Genomic DNA, 27,281 nt, shown 5'->3' on the forward strand with positions numbered 1-27,281 from the left:
TTCTAGAACTGAAATATGGATATGAGTTTATTAATTTGCACACATGCCAGTAGGTACAGCGTAGGTACTACCTGCACAGCTTTGGGATCATCATGGCAAGACCACTGATGCAAGGTGATTTTACATGTGACTGTGGTTTATATCAGTGGCTTCAGCAACTGCTATTATCGTTTCTTTAGCTATATTATATACATATAAAGTAACTATGTCCATTCTCTCCACTAAGCTTAGCATTGCAAGCTTTGTCTGCTACTGTATTGACTTTCATGACCACCATTTTCATTTTCAGTTAGTGCACCAGTGCAAATACACATTACAAATATAGAGCAGGAGATTTTCCAGTGCCATTATACAGCTAACTGAGGCATTCAGGCCACATCTAAAGGGCCAGTAAGGCCCCTGAATGATAGGCACATACAGAATTCCATAAGTAGGTTCTTTGCATTTTCTCATAAAACATCTGTTTCTGGCTGTCATGAGGAATAGGATACTGAACTAGACGGACCACTGGTGTGCAATTTGTATGCTGTTATGTAGCATTTCCAGCACTCCACTTCCTACCATAGAAATGACTCTATTTTTAGACTACTGTACAGATTTCTGAAATGCATCTAGGATTGACAATTTTGGTTGGACATATTAATATTTAATTCCTGGAGACTCCAGGACAATACTGGAGGGCTGGCAACCCTAACTGGATCCCAGTTGCTAGGTAGGGATTTTATACATAAAAAGATGGCCCTCCTCCCAACAATCTAGATAATGCCACAATATAACAAAGAAAGAAAACAAAAAGGAGAGGGCAAGGAGACTAAGGTACTTGGTGCCTATAAAGGGTTGTTTATTTGCATATCCATGCATATCTTAACATGACAGTAAATTAATAAAAATATTGTAATTAAATATTTTAATAGAGTAGCTGTTAAATAGTACTGCTTAAAATTTTTAAAAAAATCCCTGTACTTTTTAAGAATATAATTTTATATCTCCTATTTGTGGTCAGAAAAGTGTTTTGGTCGAGACAGAGCAACATATTGTCCTGTTCACCCTTCCTCCCCATTTCGCTTATCGCCTGCTTACAGGGGCTAGGGAAAGATGGGAAGTGGTTTTTTTTTAATAAATTGAAATATTTTACATACAGTAAAGGGTGCGGGATACTGCCTTTTTACTTGGCCACAGCTGACCATTATTTTCTTGTCCTTTCTTCCTTGTACATTGAGAGACTGTTGTTTCCTAGGGTGCTATGCTGTCAGGTGGGAGGAGACGAGGTAATGTATACCATCTATTCCCTTAGATTTCTCATTTCCCCTTGTCTGGTGAGGTAGAAAGATGCTAATGAGTTGTCACTGTCTTGTCTGCTGTGTACTTCCTTAAAATGATTTTTTGAATTACAAGATGAGTGTAATAACTCTTTTTAGTTGTTTTCTTCCTCCATGGGTTTCCAGCTTGTTAAATTTGCATCAGTAACCATCATAAAAAAAATCCTTTCATTACAGCCAACAAATATCTTGAGAGACTTTCACCTCTGAGCCTGATTGAGAAATGGAACCTTGGGAAGGGAGGTACCAGAAACTACCTGCAAGAACAGGGTTTACCCAGGCTGTCGCTGGTGGGGAAGCCTTAGGTCTAGGCACCCTTGGAGTCTGGAAAGGGTGGATGGCTGCTGAGAAGTTGGACTGGTACAGCAAAGACTGGCTAGCAGAGCCTTCTACTTCTATGAACGTGTGGCAAAAACTGGGCCACTCTGGGAATTAGGCCATTGACAGGCCACAATTGCATTACTTGCATGGAAGGCAGAAGTGGTCAGAAACCATCCGAGGCCAAGGGAGGGGATAGGTCAAGATGCCAGTGCAGCTGTGGAGGACCCTCCAGAGGAAGGGTGTTGGTGTGGAGGAGCAGTCCGCCAGTAGGACTGAGAAAGGAGGAGGTGGCAGTAGAAATACCTTCCCAAGTGAGAGTTAACCAGAACTGTGGTTGTCTGGGAGATCCCAGGGGCAGCAGCTCTTGGAACTTGTGTACACTGAGAAGCTGCCACAGACAGGGTATAATGTGGACTAGAGCTGCAAGCTGAGGTAGGGTGTCCATTCTGATCAGACAGGTGAGCAGCATGCAAGGGTTAGGGATGCCACCATCTGGGGAGCCTTCTCCCATTTTGCAAGTGGAACAAAGACTGGGCCATCCCAGAATCCTTGAGAGAGACTGGCATTTATGTTTAATTGAATGGTTGGCCCCAGCTGAGACCCCCCACAAAGGGGTATACTCTCTTCCCTCTTCCCCTGGCCTGAAACAGATTCCTCAGTCTTGCTTCTTCCTTATGTGACCTTGCTCATTTCTTTGCTTTTTCTTGTCTCCTCTCTCTCTCTTTAGTGTCTCTTCAAGCCAAAATGAAAGGATGAGGCTCAGTCAGAGAAGGGACAAAGCCTCCATGCTTCTGAGGTGAGAAGGAAAAGAAAACTGGAAGGCATTTGTCTGGCTGAGGTTATATAATTAAGAACAGTTTAGTCCCAGAACACTCCTGGGAGAAAGATGGCATTAAATCTATTTTAGAGATGGGTAAACAGAGGTGTGGAGAGATTAACTGATTTGCACATCACAAATCAAGTCTGTGAGAGCTAGGGATAAAATCCTGGATTCCTAGCTCCCAGTTTCCTGTTCTAACCACCCAATGACCCATACATTTCTAAAATACAGCAAAAATGCCGAGCAGAGAGTTTTACAAAAGTAGTTTAATATTTCAGCTATTTTATATATTCATTTTCAAAATACAGCGCAAGTTAGACGATGTTGTATACCAGTCACCTATATTTTAAGGACATTTTTGTTTTAGTTTTCTGAACAAAAAAAAAAAATTCCAACTGCAACTTGCTTTATTTACACTCATGCCTTAAACTGCAACTATTATTTTTAAAAGCAAATCCCTTTTGCCAATCCATATCTGTTTCCATGGAAATAGAAAACAGTTGTTAATATTCTCTTTTGTAAATTTCAGCTGTCACACTACCAACTGAATAGTTGAAGAGAATTTTTCTGAACAGCACAATATAGAATGTAGGGCACAAAAGGCTCTTAAAATCTGAAATATTTTACTTTGAAAACAAAAATAGTACGGAAATCATCCTAGAGATGTTATCCTTACTTTTTAAATAGGCATTTTGATTTGAGAATAAACTGGCTAGCAAGTCTCCACATGTGCAATACTTGCACAGTGAGCATCTTCAGGAGCCAGCTACTAAAAGAAAAAATATTGACCTCAGTGGGAGGTACAGTTACATAAAACTTCTGAAAATCAGACCCTGCATGAATAGCTTTTGTTTTTCTTAACTCTTCTTAAGAGCGTCTTAAAATAGAACTCAGAAAAAGTTACAGACTCTTTTTAATCTCTTGTGATGTTGTTAAGTGTTATAGCTTATATTTGCTTTCTCCACCCCAAAAAAACATTTTTAAGTTTTTAAAAAATCTTTTAGTGCTAACACCAAGTTAGGGGGTATTTTCCTTTTGATAAATATGTAATGTCCACTAACATTGTTTGGATTTATGTAAACACACTGAATGAAGCACAGATGCCTTTATTTTTTACATTGTAATGTTCTGAAATACAAGCACATTTTATTGAAAAGAGTTTGTAAACATCTCCTCTTGCTGTGGAACTGTCTCTGCGGAGCTCAGGTCACTGACAGATCTTAGCATGTGTCTCAGTGTGCCAAAATCATCATGTGATTCAATTAAGGAAATTTTGTTCTCAGCAGCATACCTAACATGATGATCCAAATTTATTTTGTGCGTGGGTGTTTGTCAGGTGTTCTTTTTGTAATTAAATGGTTTGTCTGAGATTTCAGGTAAGTAATGTAGATGAAAAGGGATGCAGCTTCCTATGAAGAACAGAGAAATAGAAAAGCAGAGAACAGGGCAGGAGAAAGGTAATCCACAGGGAGCTGCATTTAAAAACTGTTTTTTTCCTGAGCCAACCTGACAGTTAAAAAGTTGGGCTGCAGATATGGAAGGCCTGTGTATATCCCTATATGTAGAGTGCTTGTGATTTGGCATCCTTGAAAGGGGTGATGTACAAAAGACTTAAGAATCCACAGCTGGAAAATATACGCCCCATATTTCTTGATGTGTAGGTATTTTACATATTATGTTTCTCTGTCCCTTATAAGCACAGTTCTGACAGGAATGTGATTGCATCATGGAGGAAGAGGCTGATCCTGATGCACACTACTTCCCAGAATCTTTAAACCACAGGATGTGTAGCAATCAGACAACAGTTGCAGAGGTTAGGCTCTTGTGTCAGCTCTGCATTGATTAATGTCAAACTCTGAACAATATATTAAGGATGTCAAAAATTCATCTCCACACATCACATCTGAAATGCTGCAGCACCAGCTGATGTGCTTCCACTCCTTTCAATTGCATGCTCAGAAAAAAACAAGAACAAATTTGATTTTAGGCTGTTCTGTGATGTACTTCTCCCATTATACAAATCAACAGACTTTTACGTAGAAATAACAGAACCACTGCAGAACCACTTAGAAAAACAAGTTTTCTATTTATTTAAAAATAAGTTTGTAGTTACTACATTGCAGTGACAGTAATTCTTACACATACATTCTAGTTTGTATAAAAGGATTCAAAGTATTATGCATCAAAACTAACATAGAAAGTGTCCACATAACAGTAAAGAAAGTTCCAATCAATATGTACAAAAAGAAAGGGCACTGTTTATCCTGGTGTGATACTGCAGGTTATAACATGATAATCCAGATTTCTGGAAGAAAAAGACCTTGATAAAGCTAAAGAATTATTGTTTTCAACTGTTTGTTATTCATTACGTACACCAAATTTGTGTTTTACATAATTCTGTACAAAATAAGCATTATAATTTTTAATCTGAAAATGTGTCAGTTTCAAAATTAACCCTTCTAGGTCACTTCCTTAAAATTGAGCTACATTCTACACATGTCTAAATGTTATAAATGACAGGGTATAAATAATTCACTCAGGATCTTTTAACAAGTTGCCTGTCATGGTTTTGCAGTTTTAATATGGTCCAAAAATGTAACTTTGCATTGTTTCTCAATATATCTGTAAATCAACATGCACTTTACGTACAAAACAGTAGGTGTGCCTTATGTGCATGTGTACATAGTAGGTGCTGATAGGATAATATTCCTTTCTACTCCCAGTTTGTAGGAACTTATTCTTTTTTGTTTTTTAAGTGTAGAAACTCATAGTAAAATATTACCTCCACTCCGACAATGTATTGTTTGTATCACATTAAGCAAATTTCCTGATGTATTTATCTGCATTTAAAGAGTTCCAAAGACCTACTGTCTCCCTTCCCCCCGGATAATTTCCCCCAAATAGCCTGTCATAGCTAATTCCTAAAAATTATCTTTATCTTATTGCCGCATAGATTCTCTGGAGTGCCTTGATGCTGTTGTAGTCTTCAGAACAAGAAGTTTAACCCTCTTCTGTGGTATTCTTTTTAAATAAAACAAATTATAAAAAGCTAACCTTTAAGTAGTTTTTCCACTCAAATATACTGTTAAAATAAATAGCAAAAATGGTTCCCATACTAGTTAGTACAAACAGGTAAGACATGTAGAGGTTAATTTCAATTTAAAAGCTACCCAAATTTCCCCCCAAATATACCAGAAAGTAAGAGCCCTGTTCCTGTCTAAAAACTATGAAATTATGTAAAGTTAAAACAACAAGAGTGTCAGATTTGCTATCAGAAATAAATTTTCAGACTTGGCCAATTTATATGAAATTTAATACACTGTTTCTGCATATAAACAAACACATTTCTATACAATAATGTACAGCAGAAAAGTAACAGCCCTTTTATCAGTTCAATATCTAGGTGCCCCTGGAAACTAATCAGCTGCAAGAACTTTGGGGAAAATAGACAAAATATATTATCAAATAATTTTACAGTTAACATTTTTGCCTTCATTAGGTAGTAAAAGGTAACAGAGAAAACGAGCTTTTGTCGTCTCCAGGTGAGGTTAAGGCCCTCTGTCCTTTCAGCTTTCACCAGCGTAACAGAATTGCATTTAAACTCCTTTTAAAGAGAAAAGCAGTGTTTAGCTGAAAAGAATAGTTTGACCAGCTAGTGTGGAACACAGTTAAAGTGTGCAAGAACAAGATAGGGAAATAGGATGAAATACAGCAATATATCAAAAGACTTTAGCTAGATTCATGCTCAAAGTGAGTTCATAGGACCACTAAAGATGGGCTAAAAAGAGTCTATTGTATATGAGGTCTACAGCACTCATTCAGTTAAGTACGTGTAACTTCTATAGGACTGGCAAACAGTTTAACATGTGCTTAACTTTAAGCATGTGCTAAAGTGTTTGCTGGATCAGGGCCTAAAAGTAAATGTGAGCAAGAGAGATTTAATAGTGTGGTGTACAAATTGTATCAAACTTCCAGTTGTCAAATAGATGTACTGATTTAGTCTGCATAATATTTTAATATATGGCAAAAGGCTCTGGACCAGGCGTCCAGAGTTAATACTTGAGAAATACTGGGTACAGCAATACAGCCCATAAGCTATCTGCTACACAACGTAAAGGTGATAGTTTATTTTTATAGATGTTAATACATCTGACATGCTGCATGAGGGTCCTTTTATCAATATTTTACAAATATAAAATAGCAGTATTAAATTCAACCCACTTAATCTTACAAGTCTAACAACAATCTGAAACACTAAATAAATGTGTGCAAGTATATATCACCGCAGTCTAATCACAAGAGACATTTTCTGTAAAGTTGTGATCACTGGTTATAGCACAATGACAAGAACCTTAGCTGAATAGTGACACAATGCTGAACAATATTGTAATGAAGTTCTTCAAGTTCAATTCTTGGATAACAAAATAACAATGGAAAGAAACAGGATAAATACTTGTTCAGTATGCAGGCAAAGGTACAGTGACTGCTGTTAAAGTAAACTTTTAGAATATAATGGTATCTGAGAAACAGCAACTATTTCCTAATCTAAAGATAGAAAATACTGTGGTTTTAGATACCACTTATGCTAATTGTTGGTTAATATTGACTTTAACAGCCACCAACAGAGAAAACAATTGAATATTCTCATATCAAAAGACAAATATCAATGGATTTGAATGAAGTTGTGTTCACTGCTGCCAGACTTGTAAGATTAGTGTGACTGTATATCAATAAAACACATTTATATAATATTTACAATCTATATGTGAAACAAACACACAATATTTCAATACTCCATTTTTGAATTATTTGTTAGATACTTGAGATAGCATTATCCGTTACATGCACGTAACTATAGTTTTGAAATTCTTTCAGGTTGCTGAACCACAGCTTATTGCTCACATTTAAAACCTTCAGACTTAGTTATCAAAAGCTCTTTTTCTTTGTTGGTACAATATGTTGCAAATATCTCAAATACATTCTTCCAAACAAAAAAAGGACATACAGCATGATGGTATGGTATTAATTCTCATAAATAAACTTTTACAACCTAAAGAAGCTAAATTATAAAAATATATATTTTAATAAATCTGGTATTACTTCTCATAATTTTTAAAGTGTTGTTTCTATAAAAAACTGACCCAAATCATTCACAATCTATTTAAAAAGGAAACAATGTCAATATTTCTAAATGTGAATTAAAAAAAACCCCTGCAGCTTAATGTCACAGATCTCTATAGAAAGGGAACAATGTATCTATGTTCTGCAGATAAGGCCTTCTATTCTTGTGGTTTTAAGGTGTACAGTTTCCACATAATGTAATGGGAATGTGTGCTATTCCATTCTCCAACATTACATACAGTATTTTCTGTGTATAAATATATACATAATCATGCCATATAAAACATTACAAATAGTGTAAATACAGAAGTTGAATTTTAGATATACTCTAATTTCTTATATTACAATGCAGATAACATCAGGAAATTACACATTTGAAACTGATTGCCTTCATCACCAGTGAGATCCTTAAAATTAACTGTTAAGTCTCACACTAAAATGAATTAGTTTTGAACTGTGTAATACACTATTTTTCACTGTACAACCATAATTTTCCACCTTACCATATGTTTAGCAACTGTATTTTAATAGTAAAGAAACATATGTTAGAAAAAATAAATAAACAGATGAAAATAAAATTAATCAAATCCATGCCCCCCAAACTCAGAGTCAAAGTAATCCAGTCAGGCTCTGGAAAATAGTTTACTTAATTTCATATAAAGATGTATAATGAATATAGTTACATAAATCAATACTAAAAATGCCAAGTACATGGGTTACTAGTTTTTATCCATAATAGGTAAATGATAGCTAATATCTACTCTTCTTGGGCCAACTACTGTTTTCCTTGCTCAGGAATTTCTTAAACAGACTTTGTTGTAACAAAATAATGAGTATAGGATTTGGCTCAGAATGAATAAAGACAATCTGTGCAAGTTTAAAGGTCCTAAATCCTGCAAATTCTTTCTTCAGCAGTTGCACTCAAGTCCATCAGACTTGTCTTGTAAATGAAGACTTCTTGTATGAGTAAGGGTTTTCAGCACTATGCTCTACTTTTTAATATTTAATTTTCAATTTTTATTCTTCTAAATCAGGGTCATGACACACTGTCTCGTGCTATCCCAAAATAATGTATCTGAAATTTTTGGTTACATTTTTGTACCATACCAGATCTCAGAAAATACTACTATTTCTATACTTTTTTTAAACTGGACAATACCTTTTAAGCAATAGAAAATGGTATTAAAGTTTATTTTTAAGGTATAAAATAACTAAATGTACCATAAACAAATAAATAACTGCTTTTCTTTTCCACAGCAGTATATATAGTAATACATTCCCCTAAGTCATATAGTTATCATTTACAATAGACAACTTAATTTTACTAAGGATGCAAGAAATAATAGAATACAAGGCACAATCATTAAATGTAATTTTTCTTTAGGGTGTATATTGACTTATGTCAGAGTGATAAGTATACCGTAAAAAGTGCAGAAAAAACACAATGTGCAATGAGACCACTGTATAAAACATGATTGCATAAAAAGTGATTTGGCCTTTTTTAACCTTTAATAATTGAAAATAACCAATCTTCCCCTTAAAATTAAACTATAAAGTATGACATTTAAAATTTACTTTTTTCTTTTCTTTTTCTTTCTTTTCTTTTTTTAATTCTAGTGCTATCTAAAAAATCCTGAAAAAGAGAATCTATACCTGGGTAATATTGTATATGTATGTGTTTGTGTATATATCAATCTACACATACATACTTCTTTGTAAGTCATTTTTAGCTTTCTAAACACATCAGAAGTTGTAGAAAACCATCAATTCAGATCCAAAAGTAAACATCATAAGCCCATACTTTTTCCTGTAATTTCCTTGAATCCTTTAACCAATTATAAATTTTGTCTAAAACATCTCTGTCAAAGGACCCCACCAGTGCATTACTGTTTTCTATTTAAGTACCAAAAGAGGATACATCTCAGCACAATTTATAACAACTTGCTATATAGAATGATACACAGTCTTTTTTGTCTTTGAAAAGTGTTTGCAGGACTGACACTCAAAAAAAAAAAATAAAATAAAAAAAAAAAAAGAGAGAGAGAGAGAGAAAAGAAAAGAAGGCTTTCCACTGCACTGATTCTCAGTCTTTGGCACAATAAACAGAGATTTAGTGATTGATACAAGAATCAAGGTCTGAAAAATTAGACATATTAGTCAAACTTTTTCCAATGTGGATATATTATATATATATTTATATATTGTGATTACATTTTCTCTCTGTTTGGCAGAACTTGGATAAACCAACAGCCTGTGCTAGGCTTCTTTTGCAGTTGAATGTTCCATCACTACTCAAATTAAACATTTTCAGATTAGCAAAATTTGGTAATTTTGCATTTGTCCTTAATGGAAATGTAATCCTTAATTTACTGCCACTCTTTGCCAACATCTGCCTTCCTGGGAGACATGACTTCTGCAATCAATAAAAATGTACCTTGCTTGGTCAAAAATAGACTTCTGTTCTCAGTTTGTGGCATTAAAAGTTCTATCACTTTGTTTAATCACAGAAATACTCTGCACTGCTCAGGAGTTCTCACTTTTAAAATGTCAGTAATTGCTTATTTACAGGTCTTCAATTATTCTTAACTATGACCAAAATGACTGTTGAAATGCATAACCTATCTGGAGGGCAATAAATAGCAAAAGTTTAAAATATATTTTTTTTTCAAAGAAGTGTTCTCTCAGTTTTCTTTTTTGCTCATTTTTTTCAAATCACAACATATTCTTCTAATCCATAATAGCAGCAGGGGAGCAGAAGTCTTTGTTCTGCTCACTCCTTTACTGTACCTGCTTCATAGCATTCTAAGGAATATGTTTGGTAACAGTTACCAACCAATCAAATTTGCCTTTGCTTTTTCAGTCAACTTTCGGACTCTGCCTCTGCTAGACGTTCCAAAAGTTAAAGAGGTGTCTTCAAATAATAGCTGCCTTTGCTCTTCTTCAGAGTCATCTTCATTGTAAAAGGCTGTCCTCCTACCCTGGTTTCTAGTTCTCATGTGAGGTTCAGAATCTTTCAGTTCCTCAGACCCTTCTTCTTCTACAGGTTCATCCGTTTTTTTCCTCCTGCTTCTTGTCTGCATCTTAACATTTGCAGGGACTATAAGGTCTGAGTCTGGTTGACGTGTCTGTGTCTTTCTTTTTGGCTTTCTGCCTCCACGGCCTTTTTTTTGTAATCCAGCTTCCTTCACATTATTTTCAGAAAGAGAATTGCATGCACTAGAAACTGAGGGTTCTTCTATTACCATGTCCCTGGTGGTCTGGACTGAATTCTGCTCTGCATTCATCTGTTCAGCAATTTGTAACTTTTTTGGTTTTCTACCTCTTTTCTTGTGCACCACTTCACATGCACTGCTATTAGCCTCCATCTTCAGTTTCCGCGCAGGCCCTCTTTTAACTGGAGGTTTTGAAGGTTGCCCTCCATGTCCATTTACCTGAATGCTTCCTGATGCCAAAGCATTATTTTTGCAGTCTGCTGTAAAGAAATAACAGAGTAATAATATGTAAGAGAATTCTACATTCTTTATTTTCCAATGGCCCCGATAAAACTATTCCATTCACTATTTATAAAATACTGTTTGAGTGGATGACATGCCGTAAACTGCCTTCATCTCTGAAGGCCCAAATGTGGGACGTGTGTGACAGAGACCCAAAAACTGAAATAAAAATAATTATTCATGCAGGAAATATACTAAAGCAATGAGTCCAGCAGCATTTTAAAAGTAAGCTTTCTGTCACTATGGCTCCATGAGTCTTTATTTCTGATGTAAATGGTTTTCAAAAATAAAAGTCTGGATGCCAAATTTTTGTGGACTGCAGGAAGCTTTGGGACTAAAAGAAGTGATATCCTGGCAATGAGGAACATTTAAGGGGTGTGATTTTCATATCTGATTTCCACGCCACCAATCCTGGCATCTTCTCTTGCTTCTGCTGTGTAACTGAAAAACTTTTCCAGTTCAATAACATCTTTCAATTTAAACCAGTTACTCATTAACATCACTTCTCTTCCGATGTGGAGCGGCTACATCTGTCCACGTCTTTGTTAAATGGAGACTAGAGAAGCACCTTGAGCATTCCAGCATTCACAAAGGTATACTGTTGCAGAATGTGTCCACCCCTTGCTAAACAGTACATCAAAGTATGTTTACACAGTTGACAGAGTTCTGCACTGGATTTGGGTGTAATTTTAAGTTGTTGGTTTTGACCTATAAAACCCTAAATGGTTTGGGCCTTGGATATCAGACCACCTCTCTCACCTTACAATATCACATTCTTCCACTGTTGTATGCAGTGTTGTTGTAGCTGTATTGGTACCAGGATATGAGAGAGACAAGGTAGGTGAAGTAATACACTTTATTGGACCAACTTCTGTTGGTGAGAGAGACAAGCTTTTGAGCTTTCTGTGTGTCAGGTTGCGAGCTTGTCTCTCTCACCAACAGAAGTTGGTCCAATAAAAGATATTACCTCACCAACCTTGTCTCTCTTACAGTAATACAGCAGCTGTGATCCAGCAGAGGTGGTAGAGCTAAATAAGCTTTTTAGCACAGGGACTGTTCTTTGTTATGTGTTTGTACAGTGCCTAGTACAATGAGGTCATGGTCCACGACTGGGGCTCCTATATATTACCTCAACAGAAATAAATAATAATTAATGGTTTTGTAGGGCAGGAACTACGGGCTGGACATTCTCTATGAGGGGTTGGTTCACAAGTCTGGAGTTCACTTTCCTTGATAGACCATAAGAGCCTAGATTTGCTGAAATCCAGGATATGCTGCAAAGCATATGTGTTCTCTTCCACTTTTCAGTTAGGAGTGGGTTGTAGAAGACAGTGAAAGGGTTATTATTTATGAGGAGTTCTTAACTGCCAAATGGATTATTGGAGAGAATATTAGTCTGTATTGTGTTTTTTGTTAATATTTTTCATATTTGTACAGGTGTCTACAGTTTGGATAAGTACTTTTAATAAATCTAAGGAAATAATCTAAATCGAAAAGGAAGTACTTATGAACACCCGTGGCACTGAAATGCTCTCCATGTGACACAGTTCAAGGTCAAAACAACAGGCTTTTTTCATTACAGAGCAATTTGACAATAGGTCAATATTAATCAATCTGAAAGTGACTCTCCAGAAATTAAGCATCAGATGACATTGCCCACTCATAACAACAATCCTCATATTATTCAAAAATCTTTATGATATAATAATGCAGCAAGATATGTGATGTTACATCACTGTGACTCAGAATCACTACAGGTTAACATTGCCTCATGGGGAAAAAACCTCTATTTCCCCAAGAAAAGATGAGGTAAAGAGTTGTTTTTCCTTTTCTCCTCCTCCCTATTATTAGGCAGGAGAGAGAGGCATGTGTGTTCTTATTCTCCTCACAGCTTCCTACTGGAAGCTGCTCTAGAGAAGGTGGTGGTACACTTGTGTTTACTGTGTTCCAAGCAACACATTTTCTTTCCTGCTGTTCAGGGGCAAGGGAAAAATATTTCAGCAGTTTCCACATTTTGGTCAGTGTTCTCTGAGAATGGCAAGTGGAGTTGCTGTTCAGAAGTCTACTCCATGAGAGCTACATGGAGGGTCACAAAGAGCTACATGTAGTATTAGAACCACGGATAAAATCATAAAATCCTAGGACTAGGAAGGGACCCCAAGATGTCATCTAGTCCAGTCCTCTGCACTCATGGCAGGATTAAGTATAGACCAGGGGTAGGCAACCTATGGCACGAGCTGATTTTCAGTGGCACTCACACTGCCTGGGTCCTGGCCACCGGAGGGAAGGGGGGGCAGCGGCTCTGCATTTTAATTTAATTTTAAATGAAGCTTCTTAAACATTTTAAAAACCATATTTACTTTACATACAACAATAGTTTAGTTATAGATTATAGACTTATAGAAAGAGACCTTAAAATGTATTACTGGCACACAAAACCTCAAATTAGAGTGAGTAAATGAAGACTTGGCACACCACTTCTGAAAGGTTGCCGACCCCTGATCAAGACCATCCCTGACAGGTGTTTGTCTAAGCTGCTATTAAAAATCTCCAAGGATGGAGATTCCCCTAGGCAATTTATCCCAGTGCTTAACCACCCTGACAAGAAATTTTTCCTAATGTCCGGCCTAAGCAGCCCTTACTGCAATCTAAGCCCATTGCTTCTTGTCCTACCCTTAAGAGTTTATGAAGAACAATTTACCTCCCTCCTCCTTGTCTTTTATGTACTTGAAAACTGTTGTGTCCCCTCTCAGTCTTCTCTTCCCCAGACTAAACAAACCCAATGTTTTCAAACTTCCCCCATAGGTAAGGCTACAATTTAGTCATAGGTATTTTTAGTGAAAGTCATGGGCAATAAACAAAAATTTACTGCTCGTGACCTGTCCATGACTTGTACTATATACTCCGGACTAAATCTTAGCTGGGGGAGGGGGAGGCAGGGCGCTGTGAGGCGGGTGGGGGCACCGAGCAGTGGCCAGTGCAGCTGGCTGTGGGGCTGCCCGAGCAGCTAGCTGTGGATCCGCTCCATCAGTGCTCAATGTGGCTGTCCCTGGGGGCGGCCCTCGGAACAGTCACACCAGCTGCTGCAGAAGTCAGAGAGATTGCAGAAGTCATAGCGTCAGAGACTCCATGACAGATATGGAGCCCTATTCATAGGTCATGTTTTCTAGACCTTTAATAATTTTTGCTGCTCTTCTCTGGACTCTCTCTAATTTGTTCACATCTTTCCTGAAATGTGGCGCCCAGAACTGGACACAATACTCCAGCTGAGGTCTAATCAGCACGGAGTAGAGCGGAAGAATTAGGTCTTGTGTGTTGCTTACAACACTCCTGCTAATACATCCCAGTATGATGTTTGCTTTTTTTGTAACAGTGTTATACTGTGAACCCATATTTAGCTTGTGATCCACAATAAGCCCCCAGATCCCTTTCTGCAGTATTCCTGCCTCGGCAGTCATTCCCATTTTATATATATGCAAATGATTGTGCATTCCTAAGTGGAGTACTTTGCATTTGTCCATATTGAATTTCATCCTATTGACTTCAGACCATTTTTCCAGTGTGTCCAGATCATTTTGAATTATAATCCTATCCTCATCACTTGCAACTCCTCTCAGCTTGGTATCATCCGCAAACTTTATAAGTATACTCTTTACGCATTATCTAAATCACTGATGAAGATATTCAATAGAACTGGACCCTATGTGACCCCACTGGATATGCCCTTCCAGTTTGACTGTGGATGACGGAAAACTACTCTCTGGGACCAGTTTTACAACCAGTTTTGCACCTACCTTAAAGAAGCTCCATCTAGGTTGTATTTTGCTAGTTTATGAGAAGGCCACGAGAGATAGTATCAAAAGCCTTACTAAAGTCGATATTCATATACATCTACCACTTCCCCCCATCCATAAGGTTTGTTACTCTGTCAAAGAAAGCTATTAGGTTGGTATGACATGATCCGTTCTTGACAAATCAATGCTGACTGTTACTTAACACCTTATGATCTTCTAGGTGTTGGCAAATTGATTGCTTAATTATTTGCTCCATTATCTTTGCAGATACTGAAGTTAATTTGACAGGTCTGTAATTCCCCAGGTTGTCCTTATTTCCCTTTTTATAGATAGGCACTATATTTGCACATCACAGTTATGTGACTTAATATCTGCAATTACAATTAATATAAACAGAAAGTTGACTAAATGACGATGTAATTACAGAAAAACACTATGTAAATATACCTGGATTCTAAAAACACTTATATTAACTATGAAATCAAAGGAGTATTTTAATGGAGTAATTCAGTCATGTAGTTAACCTTCTGATTATGTGAATTAATTATAGTTATTACAAACAGCCACAGTGAACTTAAACAGAGGTTCTGACTTTCTAATTTTCCCGTGGGTGGTCGACCCCCACTCCACCCCTCCCCCAAACCCTATCCCTTCCTGTCCCCACTCCCACTGCCCCACCTCTTTCCGCCCACTCCCTGAAGCACACCGCGCTTTGCCTCCTCCCCCGCCCAGTGCCTCCTGCACACCGCTAAACAGCTGATCCATGGCAGTTGAGAGGCACTGGGAGGAAGGGGGAGGAGCTGACTGGCACTCCAGCCCCGGAGCACCCAGGGATTCTGAGCCTATGAACTTAAGACAATTGCAGTGCAACTACAGCCACTGTATTACATGAAATGTAACTAATATTTTGAAAAACCCTTACCTTGCTGATTAATAGTGGATGATTTCATTTTACGTTTTATTTGTTTATCTTTCTCCACATTTTCTCTTGAAGAGTTATTCCTAGTGTTGTGGCTGTAACTGGATTGGCTAGGAATGGATAGAATATTCTGATTCTTGGAATGTTTGGTGGAATTCTCCAGTACTAAAAAGAGACAAACATTGTATAAGCAATACTGAATCATTCATTATAATGGTTTATATTATTTTTGTAAATCTTATCTGGCTCAGCAGGAAGGTAATGGCTTTCAGTCACTACTGAGCTGTGCCATATTTGAACCAATTACCTAGAGGGGAACGTCTCCATGTTCTGTTACCAAAATGCTGAGCCTTTCAGTCTCTCTCTTTGAGCTTTCCTGAGACTGTTAACTTGAATACACAGTACCCATTCTTAATCCTCATTGCAGTGCTAAGAAACAGCTACAAATGTACTAGTATCTAAGGCCTGGTCTACAGTACGTCGTTATTTCGGAATTAGCCGAGTTACTTCGAAATAAAACTGATTCCGTCCACATGACCAAACCAGTTTTTTTCGATTTAAAGGGCTCTTTAATCCGATTTCTGTACTCCACCTTGGCAAGTAGAGTAGCGCTAAAATTGAGATCGCAGTTCTGGGTTACAGGTACTTGGATACAATTCAACGTTATTGGCCTCTGGGAGCTAGCCCAGAATGCTCCCTTGTGACCGCTCTGGCCAACACTCTCAACTCCGATGCACTAGGCAGGGAGGCAGTAAAAGCCCCGGGAACTTTTGAATTTCCTGTTTGGTCACCATCAGCACAGGTGACCATCAGCACAGTCCACCATCACAGGCGACCACGCAGTCCCAGATTCACAGACCATCTCCAGCATGGTCCGAATGGGAGGTACTGGATCTCACTGCATGTTGGGGAGACAAATCTGTTGTGGCAGAACTACATTCCAAAAAAAGAAACGCAAATACCTAGGTTAGTCTCCGGGGCCATGACAGAAAGAGGCTACTCCAGGGACACAGAGCAGTGTTGTACAAAAATGAAGGAGCTCAGGCAAGCATACCAAAAAGCCAGGGAGGCGAACGGGCGCTCTGGGTCACAGCCCCATACATGCCACTTCTACCGTGAGCTGCATGCAATTATCGGGGGTGACGCCACCACTACCCCACCACTGTCCGTGGACACCTGCAAGGGGTGAGTAGCATGGAGCGAAGAGGATGAGTTTTTGGAGGAAGAAGAGGAGGAGGACAGTGCACAGGCGGCAAATGGGGAATCTGTTTTCCCCCCTAGCCAGGAACTATTCTTATGCTGGAGCCATTAGCCTCCCCCCACTCCCAAGGCATGCTCCCGGACCATGACCCTGGAGAAGGCACTTCTGGTGAGTGAGAGCTTGATCGGAGCCACACGGTGGGGGGAAACCCAGCCACGCTGGGCTGTTCGCATTTAGTTTAAAGGACTCATCCCTGCTCAGAGCCTCATCGGAGCCACACAGTGGGGGAAGGAGGGTGTTGTGTGAAGCGATCATCCCAGAGAGCCCGCAGGCCCTCCTTTTTATATGACAAACCCACCAGGCATTGCTTGCTATAGGAAAGAGGGCCCAGCAGTTTGAAAGCACTGAAATGAATGCAGAAGAAGCAGAACCCCGCGTGCCCCTAGGGCTTACCATGGCTGCCTGCAAGCTGAATTCTGTTGCCTGGCCACATGTGATGGCTTACTCACACCAAAGTGGCCGGCACTTCAGTAGAAGAGGCAAAACGCAACCTTGTACAGAAAGAACAAGTGCTGTGTACTATGAATTGCCTGTTTCACTGAGAAAGAGTGTCCCCTTTGTTCTCTAAAATGTATCTTTTAAAATACTACCCTCCCTTTTTCTCCTCCCTCAGGTGCAAATGTTTCAATGTGGTCCCTATCTACTCTGTCCCAAAGGCTGGTCCAGATTAGAAGGCGGAAAAAATGAACTTGGGACGACATGTTCGCCGAGCTCATTCAGTCCTCCTGCACTGATAGGGCCCAGCTGAATGCGTGGAGGTAAACAAGTGTGCAGTTGCGTACAGCGTTACATGAATACGAAGAGAGGAGGGACGTGTGCGATGAGAGCAGGCAGGATGCTATGGTCAAGCTCATGGGGGAGCAAACTGACATGTTCCGCTGTATGGTGGATCTAATGCGGGAAACTGCCGCTGCAGCCCCTGTATAACCACCCTCCCGCCTCCCCAAGTTGCATAGCCTCCTCACCCAGATGCCCAAGAACACAGGGGTGGGGGTGGAGGCTACGGGGACCCACACAGTTGACCCCAGAGGATTGCACAAGCAGCAGAAAGCTGGCATATCTGAAATTTTGATTTGGTTTCTGGACTTGTCCTTCCCTCCTCCTCCACCGCCCTAACCCAATACCCCCCACCCCATTTAGCTTCTGATTTCTCTCAATGTTTTGTGCAACAAATAATAACGGTTTTTAAAAAATTGTGACTTTATTTCCTTTCATATATATAGGAGGCGGGTAACTTTAAGAGAAACAAACACAACTACCACACTGTACCCTGGCCAGTCATGAAACTGGCTTTCAAAGCTTCTCTGATGTGCAGCGCGCCCTGTTGTGCTCTTCTAATCGCCCTGTTGTCTGGCTGTGTGAAACTGGCCGCCAGGCGAGTTGCCTCAACCTCCCACCCCACCATAAACGTCTCCCTCTTACTCTCACAGATGTTGTGGAGCACACAACGATCAACAATTACAATTGGAATATTCGTTGTGCTGAGATCTAGCCGAGTCAGTAAACTGCGCCAGCGCGCTTTCAAACATCCAAAAGCACATTCTACCACCATTCTGCACTTGCTCAGCCTATAGTTGAACTGCTCCTTACTACTGTCCAGGATGCCTGTGTATGGCTTCATGAGCCATGGCATTAAGGGGTAGGCTGGGTCCCCAAGAATAACTATTGGCATTTCAACATCCCCAACAGTAATTTTCTGGTCTGGGAAGCAAGTCTCTTCCTGCAGCTGTTCAAACAGACCAGAGTTCCTGAAGATGTGAGCGTCATGCACCTTTCCCGGCCATCCCATGTTGATGTCGGTGAAACGTCCCTTGTGATCCACCGGTGCTTGCAGCACCATGGAAAAGTACTCCTTGCAGTTTATGTACTGGTTGCCTCAGTGTTCCGGGGCCAAGATAGGGATATGCATTCTGTCTATCGCCCCGCCGCAGTTAGGGAACCCCAGTGCACTAAAGCCATCCACAATGGTCTGCACATTTCCCAAAGTCACTACCCTTGATAGCAGCTGGTCAATGATTGCGTTGGCTACTTGCAGCACTGCAGCCCCCACAGTAGATTTGCCCACTCCAAACTGATTCGCGACTGACCGGTAGCTGTCAGGCGTTGCAAGCTTCCACAGGGCTATGGCCACTTGCTTCTCAACTGTGAGGGTTGCTTTCATTTTGGTGTCTTTGCGCTTCAGGGCAAGGGACAGCAAGTCACAAATTTCCATGGAAGTGGCCCTACGCATCCGGAAGTTTCTCAGCCACTGGGAATCATCCCATACCTGCAACACTATGCGGTCCCACCAGTCTGTGCTTGTTTCCCGGGCCCAGAATCAGCGTTACACGGCATGAACCTGGCCCGACACCATCATGATCTCCCAATTGCCACATGCTGTGCTTCTAGGAACGTCTGTGTCCATGTCTTCATCAGTATAGTAATCGCACTGTCATCGCTTCCTCGCCCAGTTTTGCAGGTACTGCACATACTGCTGGATAATGCGCAAGGTATTTACAATGGTCAAAATTGCAGCGGAGATCTGAGCGGGCTCCATGGCTATGGCGCCTGCATGGGTAATCCTGGAAAAAGGGCACGAAACATAGAAGAGCAGAGTGGCTGTTCGGTTCACGATAGCCGAAAAAAGGCAGGAAATGGTTGTCTTCTATAGCTTTCACGGAGGCGGGACCCCAGGAAACATGGAGAAGCTTGGTAGCGCGGCAAGAGCGGGAGAGCAGAGTTGGCGGTGGAAGCTGTGCTGCTCGATTCACAGTGGCCGAGCAGAGTTGGCAGCGGAAGCGTTCGATGAGGAAGAGAAAGAGTAGATACTAGAGATTACATAGGAAGATGAGAGGAAATGCGAGGTGAATTCATAGTAGCAGGAGAACAGCGGTGCACCTGAAAGCATACTGAAAGCAGTATGGCGTCTGCATGCCAAAAAGGCGTGAAACAATTGTCTGCCGCAGCTTTCACGGAGGGAGGAGCGACTGATGACACACACCCAGAAATACCCAGAAACACCCGTGAGAATGTTTTGGCCCCATCATGCACTGGGAGCTTAACCCAGAATTCCAATGGGCGGCAGGGACTGCGGGAACTGTGGGATAGCTACCCACAGTGCACTGCTCCGACATTCAATGCTAGCCTCAGTACTGTGGACGCACTCCGCCGTATTCATGCGCTTTAGTGGGGACACAGAAGACCGAATGTATAAAATTGCTTCTGAAAATTCAAATAGAATAATTTCGAAATAATTTCGTACTGTAGACGTACCCTTAGAAACAGTAAACTTTTAAATTTAAAAAGCTGCAAAAATTACGAATGCTTTTCAAACCTACTTGTTTTCCCTGACACTGTAGTAGTATTAGGTTTTGTAATTGAAGGCTTTCCTCCTGAAGAAGTGGATGGTTGTTCTGTAACAGCTGTATCTGTTATCCCCCTATTACTTCTGGTCCGCACCAAAGAGGAAGATTCAGCTGCTTTTCCATTCATCTGAGCAGCAATGTGTCTCAGTGCTGTTGAACGTACAGGAACTGAAGATGAGGAGGCACCAGGGGTTTCTGCCTTCAACTGAGGTTTTATTAACCTTCTCTTCCTTTCAGGGCTGTAAATAGAAGCAAGATTTGTAATCTGGATGGCCACATTTAATATTCTACAAGGATAAATAAAACAATATGCTAGGTAGTGTCTAAGACTGTGGGAATAAAACAATTGTTTCTATATGAAATACATTAAAATATGACATTTACAGTGGAATTTCATGTAGTTGTGAGCCCCTGAAAAGTGAATCTTTAGTGAAGAATCACTGTAAATGCTAGTTGTATGACAAAGCATGATGCCATCACTATCCTAACAATGTGATTTACTGTATGTTTAGCTGTTATTTGAATTTTAATCACTTACACTAGGATAGCTTTAGTTAAAGTTTAAAAATCTTCCACATCATAGGGACTTGCATATCAAATATATCATTCTGCAATATAGGGAATAGTAAAAGAAGTATTAAAAAACACCACACCAAGTTCTACTATTTAGATATCTCAAACTTATATAGCATTTCATATTATCTTATAGAAATTAATGTACCTTGATGCAGCACTACTGGAAACAGAACTGCTTCTTCTTCTTTTCCTCCTTCGTTTCTTTATTGTGTTTCTTTTATGAAAGCGCAGAGCAGATTTATAATCTGACAGAACGGAACTTATATGTTCCTCAAAGAAAGCAGAAAGGCGCAAACTCATGCTGTAAATCTATTAAAAAGAGAAGCCAATGGATGGAATAAGCAAACAATACAAAAAATCTTTTAAGGTTCAGTTTTCCAGTAGCATTTGTTTTTACTGAATATCTGTAACAATATCTGTTTAGAAAACTACACACATTAATATAGGGAAGAGATGTTTGAATGTCTAAGTAAGAATGAAATGAAATGTACAGTAGACTCCACAGATCTGTACTCTTGAGGGTCTAGCATGAACCATCAAAGCAGTTTACCCAAAAGTGGGCCATGACCCTGTGAAAATATACAGATTGGCACAAAGAAAGAGGGTAGAAAGAGGTGTATGGCCTTCTCCCTGAGTTTCTGACTGCCTTTCCAGGCTACAGGCTTTGATGTAAAAGGGAATAAGTATCAGCGTGCATCTGTGATGGGAATATATTTTGAGAACCACAGTAATCCAGTGCTAAGTAATTTCATTTTCCCCACATTAAGTTGTGTCCATATATCCCCATATCAGGACATTACTCAGCAGTAGCAATCCACCCCAAGAGGAGAGAGAAAGTGGGCTGCAAGCACTGCCACAGCTCTAATTAAATGGACTACCTGGGTACCTCAGATATTCCCTTAGTCTTTACCCGTAAGCCTACAGAGAGTTTGGATGATTCATGGAGAGACCTGGTCCTAGCCACCTAGCAGATGAGAGTTTGTTTCATATCCAGTTAATAGAGTACAGTTGCCATAGATCTGGGAAAACAAACAAACAAATGGACTGGCTAGAGTATCTTTTTGCGGGGGGGGGGAGGAACAAAGCACCTGGAAAATGACAAATGAAGGCAGACACAACAGCTAAGAGCTCACTAAAAGCACCAAGCAGCCAGTCCAGCACCTAGATATTACAGTTAGGTGTGACAGTTGCCAAACACCTCATTAGAAGATGCAAGTGAAGGAATCTCTTAAAACCCTGCTTTACAAATGGATAAATAAAGATTGATGTCTGACCTGCTAGGAGACAGACATAAGTAGCTATCAGGTATACTTTTCAGAGAAAAGTACAAGTAATCCAAAATGAGAGGTACTGAATGGGACTGAAACACCAATGAATGCTGGAACCAGATTGGAAGCCACTTCCACTGTACTGTATATAGCTTGTTTTATGGAGAAAACACCGAACTCCACAAACACCTGGAATAACCTTATTTGATAACCTTAAAATTACTGAAGATAAAAGCCTACAATTTGAATTTCTAAATAAACTGATGAGAGGTATGGCGGTAACAGCATTCCAGTTCCGGTGGATGACATAAGTAGGGAGGACTGAGGTTGTCTCCTAAGAAATTTGTCTCCTGTATTAGGACAACAGTAAATGAGAAGACTTGGAGGAGAATGCACCAGTCACACATGTGAATAAACCCTCAAGCACAGCATACTTGACTGCACTCCTCTTAAGTCTCAGAATTAGTTGTTAGTACTTAGCCCTTGATGAGCAGAAGAAAGGTCACTAGTAGCATGCTGAAGTTTGCATCACCAATACATTTATGTGCTGCCGTTACTTCCATAGGATTTCTCAAACCAGAAGACTAAGTACCTAAAGTGAAGGAAATTTTTTTTCAAGAGAAAATGTAGAGCAGTGGCTCTGAACCTTTCCAGACTACTGTGCCCCTTTTAGGAGTCTGATTTGTCTTATGTACCGCCAAGTTTCACCTCACTTAAAAACTACTTGCTTACAAAATCAGACATAAAAATACAGAACTTTCACAGCACACTATTACCGAAAAAATGCGTACTTTCTCATTTTTACCATATAATTATAAATCAATTGGAATATAAATATTGTACTTACATTTCAGTGTATTGTATATATAGCAGTATAAACAGGTCATTGTATGACATTTTAGTTTGTACTGATTTTGCTAGTGCTTTTTATGTAGCCTGTTGTAAAACTAGGCAAATATCTAGATGAGTTGATGTATTCCTTGGAAGACCTCTGCGTACCCCCAAGGATACATATACCCCTGGTTGAGAACCACTGATGTAGAGCTACTATCTCAGTGACCAGCAGTTCCAAAATCAACTGTCAGATGGAAAAAACAGGGAAATGCCACTTATCAGTGTCAGTGAACACCACTGAACAGTGCAGAATGTCACTGTTCTCTCCTAGGCTAACTAAAATTCTGAGATTTGTGTAATCCCAAGTGTGGGGATTTCTGGAGGCAGTTTCAGTTATGGAGAATCAATTATTATCCTCTTACAAATATCTGTGTCACAGTGTGTCCAATCATACCACATTTTCCACACATCCCTCCCCCTCCACACAATTTATCACTTCTTCAACCTTGTCTCAAATAGTTATTCATTTACACCTCATCCCAAAGATGATAACTGAAAATCCAAAGTAGTAGCAGCATAGAACTTTCAAGCCTTTAATGACCAAAGCACACTCTTCTTATTTATACTGTAGCTTGCTGAACATTCTTCTGTTTGTCACATAATAGGAATAATATTTATGATGGAATAAGCATTTAAACATTTTGGAGTTAAGAAATACCCCAGCTTTGTTTTAACATTTAATCTCTGACAAAAATCATTTACTATCTTGCATGTTTCTGAGGTATGTGAACTTCCCTTAAATAAATACATATCAAGAATTTGGGTGAATAAATTGTATATCCTTACCCTTGATCTTTTGCTTGGTGTGTAAGCTTTAGAGTTGCTGAAAATAAGTCTCACATCTTTACATAATTCCATTGGAGACTCATAATTGCCGGCTTCCAGAGTTTCTCTAACTGTAGCAAAATCCATTGGTGTGTCAATAATATCTCTGTAATCCTATAAAAATGATTAGCAAATCAACATGTAACAGAAATTATTTTTGTTGGGTCTAGCATTTCTCATTCAGTAGGACAAAATTACTTGTCAATTAGAATAGCTTTGCCAAATTCTATGTCAACTTTAAAAGTCTCCATGGAAGACCACAAAAGCATCTTTCAAGATCTATTCTAGGGAAGCACTGCTTCCTTATCTGAAAGAGGCAATGCTGCTCCTGGCAGAGATGACCTTAAACTTGCGCATTTTAAGCAACATTGGTGCAAAATCAACTCCATTTGGTAAATGAACAACTTCAACAAGAAGAAAATTCATAGCTCTATTTAAGTAAATTTCATACCCCTTTTGATATCTAAGATAGGGATGTGCCTCAGCCTCACTGAAAGCAGGAATGCAGTAGGAAGAGAACAATTTCAATTCTAATTTAAGGCAGTTATGAACAAAAGGTGGGTATTTATATCTCTCCCCCTAACATTTTTCCCCGGATGGCCCAACAACTCCCAAACTTTATCAAAAGCACCTAGAATTTCAGCACAGTTGCTTTTAAAAAACGAATTTGAATAAAAGATAATTTGAATGATGGTGATAGCCTACGGTAGATCCTTAAAAAATCCTACTAGCCTCCAAAATGAAGGCCACACAAATTTAGGGAACTGATAGCAAAATATTGTTTAATCCTTTCTGGGAACAAAACCTATACTAATTTTATAGGCTTAACAGACCTCTCTTTAAACCAATAATTTCTTCCAGACTACAAGAGAAGTGGGAGAACTCTTACATTACAAGAAGGTTTTGAAGACCCAGACACTCTCATCAGAGGATTAAGTTCATGCATCAGACCATCAGAACCAGATTGTGTCCAAATGGAGGACACATATGTATGTGCATGTAGGCGGAAGTATCAGATTCTTAAGGACAAGTCTTGTTTTATTATTACTATTGCCTACCTTGCTGCAAAATCTGAGCCAAAGAAGTATACTCCTTGCTGGCTGATGTTGAGAGTTTAGGTTACCTCAAAGGCATGATGGTTGGAGATTTGGCAAGAAAGACCCTATTCAGTGTCTCCCCAACAAAGAAGCACTTATTTTCCTTTTAATAATTTTCAATACCTTACCTTGAGAAACCTAATCAACACTGAAGAAAAATCTAAGTTAAGGAAAATTCTGGAAGCAGGAGTATGGTGATGACGTGCTCTCCATCCTGTTAAATACAGAGCAATGCTGAGGAAGCCAAGATTTCCAAGGCAACTAAATTTGACACTCAAACGTTCTGCAGTTACAATAGCTGCTCATTCCTATTTAAATGTACTGTAAGTGAAAAATCATCTAAATAGAGTGTGACCTTGGGAAAATCATCATGGCTAAAGTGAACATTTGAAAAACTTTCTGTCTCTGAACTCAGGTCCAAAAGATTATGTTGTATCAAAATTATATTTAGTTTTTTTAAGCACAGTAAGTCTTATATAGTATTTTTATGTAAGTTACAGCTAAATATCACATTCACTTCAAAAAGGTGCAAGTTGAAGCAAAACTCAATGGCTCACAACAAAAGACAGCAACAAGAAAACCTTATCAATGCATGATAATATGCAACTAATACCTTGAAAGCAGGAGGTAATGAGGAACAAGTAAAATATATTTTAAAACATTTATATTTAAAGAAAAGAATACAGCAATGCTATCAAGATGTGCACAAACATTTGTAACCATATAATATTGTAACTAGAGCTGGCTGGAAGTTTACAAAACTTGAAATTTTGTGGTAAAACTGGCAAAAGAGGTTAAAAACATCAGTGGGACTACTGTACTTCTGCAGTAAAGTACTACTGACTGAGAGGAAGGGTGGCAGAATATGCCTCCTAGGTAGGTGTATGCTGATCTCACATAATTACGTGCCAGCATCATGTCACAGAGGCAGGGAAAGCAACTTCCCTGGGACTGCTTCTTCCCCTCCAGTACAAGAGGGCAGGCAGCCCCACAGAATAGGCAGCGCCTCAACTCTGCTGCTCAGTGCACCAGCTAGCTCAGCTCAGTTGAAGGTAAACCCACTTCTCATTTGGAGAAAATGGAGTTTAGTTAAGGTTAGTTTCCCACTTCATTTTTTAAATAGTCAGTGAGAATACCGCTCTCTGTTTGTATGAAAATTCTATACAAGGGAGTAACCTAGCTTCTAATGCAATGGTCCCCAAACTGTGGGGCACACCCATTTATGGGGGTGTGAAGAAACATTCAGAGGTAGGAGGGGAGGCGCAGCGCAGCAGGGCCCAGGCCAGCCCCCACCAAAGGCAGGGAGAAAGCACAATGCTTCCAGCCCTGCTCCATCCCCAGCCTCGCTTCTCTCCCAACCCCAGCTCCACTCCACCCCCTGCCCTCATTCTCTCTCCACCCCTGGACCAGCTCTGCCTCTAGCCCTAGCTCCATCCCCATCCCTTCCCACCCCCAGCTCTGCCTTCAGCCCAAGCTCTGCTGCTGAGGAAGCTTTGGCTGGCTGTGCAGTAATGGGGAGGAGGGTACGAACAGATTCCATTACTGGCAAGGGAGGGGATGCAAATGGAAAAGTTTGCGCATCACTCTTCTAATGTGATTAAGACTGCTCCAAAGAACTTTCACAAATGTACCCAAAACAACAGTTAACACAACAGGACAGCTACTATTTCTGTACACTTATTTAATTTTTTATAAACCAACGATAACTTGGTGAACTTTCCAACATACATCTAAATCCAAGACAGTGCTGGACTTTTTTCAACTTCTGCAATCAATGGGGAAACCACCCTTAGATAAGGATCAGTTAGTGAAATGTTTGATGAATTCTCTGTGAACACTGATGGCCTTTCAGGCCTGTAGTGATAACTTTAGAAGGAAAATGTGAAGGAACATCTTATCAAATTAACAACCTCGAGAGAAGAGTAAACATGACTGACTATTGGATTATTCAAACAGAGGCTATGGTAAAAAAAAAAAAAATATAGCTATACAGAGTAGAAAACACCTAAAATACTATTATTACACAAAAAAACCCCGTATATTAAAAGACATTAGTGTTGCAGGGTCAAGTACTCAAAAGTTAGGAAGTGCCAGAATTAAGCTTGTCCCCCTTGTGCATATGCATATGACACAGACTTTAATTACATGATCACATACTAATTTTTCTACTGGACCTCTCCTCACTCAGTGCACAGGAGGGATGTTGTTCAGTCAATGAGCAGTTAGTC

The 27,281-nt window shown here is 39.5% G+C and overlaps 1 protein-coding gene across 3 annotated transcripts in view; it reads right to left on the reverse strand.

Annotated features, from left to right (window-relative positions):
* Positions 1 to 4,526: 4,526 nt before the first annotated feature.
* The window catches only part of PHIP (PHIP subunit of CUL4-Ring ligase complex), a 308,803-nt gene continuing 286,048 nt past the window's right edge, over positions 4,527 to 27,281 (reverse strand). For 2 of the 3 annotated variants that reach the window (XM_077812725.1, XM_077812727.1), the window contains 5 exons: positions 23,918 to 24,070; positions 21,115 to 21,278; positions 20,367 to 20,632; positions 15,792 to 15,953; positions 4,527 to 11,053 (listed from right to left, as the gene is read on the reverse strand). In XM_077812725.1, coding sequence (XP_077668851.1) covers positions 10,407 to 11,053; positions 15,792 to 15,953; positions 20,367 to 20,632; positions 21,115 to 21,278; positions 23,918 to 24,070 — 1,392 coding nt within the window. In that variant the 3' untranslated portion in view covers positions 4,527 to 10,406. The remainder of the gene's footprint in view (positions 11,054 to 15,791; positions 15,954 to 20,366; positions 20,633 to 21,114; positions 21,279 to 23,917; positions 24,071 to 27,281) is intronic. The other variant, XM_077812726.1, reaches the window with a different exon arrangement.

Source organism: Eretmochelys imbricata, chromosome 3, assembly GCF_965152235.1.
Source record: "Eretmochelys imbricata isolate rEreImb1 chromosome 3, rEreImb1.hap1, whole genome shotgun sequence".
Classification (NCBI taxonomy): Eukaryota; Metazoa; Chordata; order Testudines; family Cheloniidae; genus Eretmochelys; species Eretmochelys imbricata.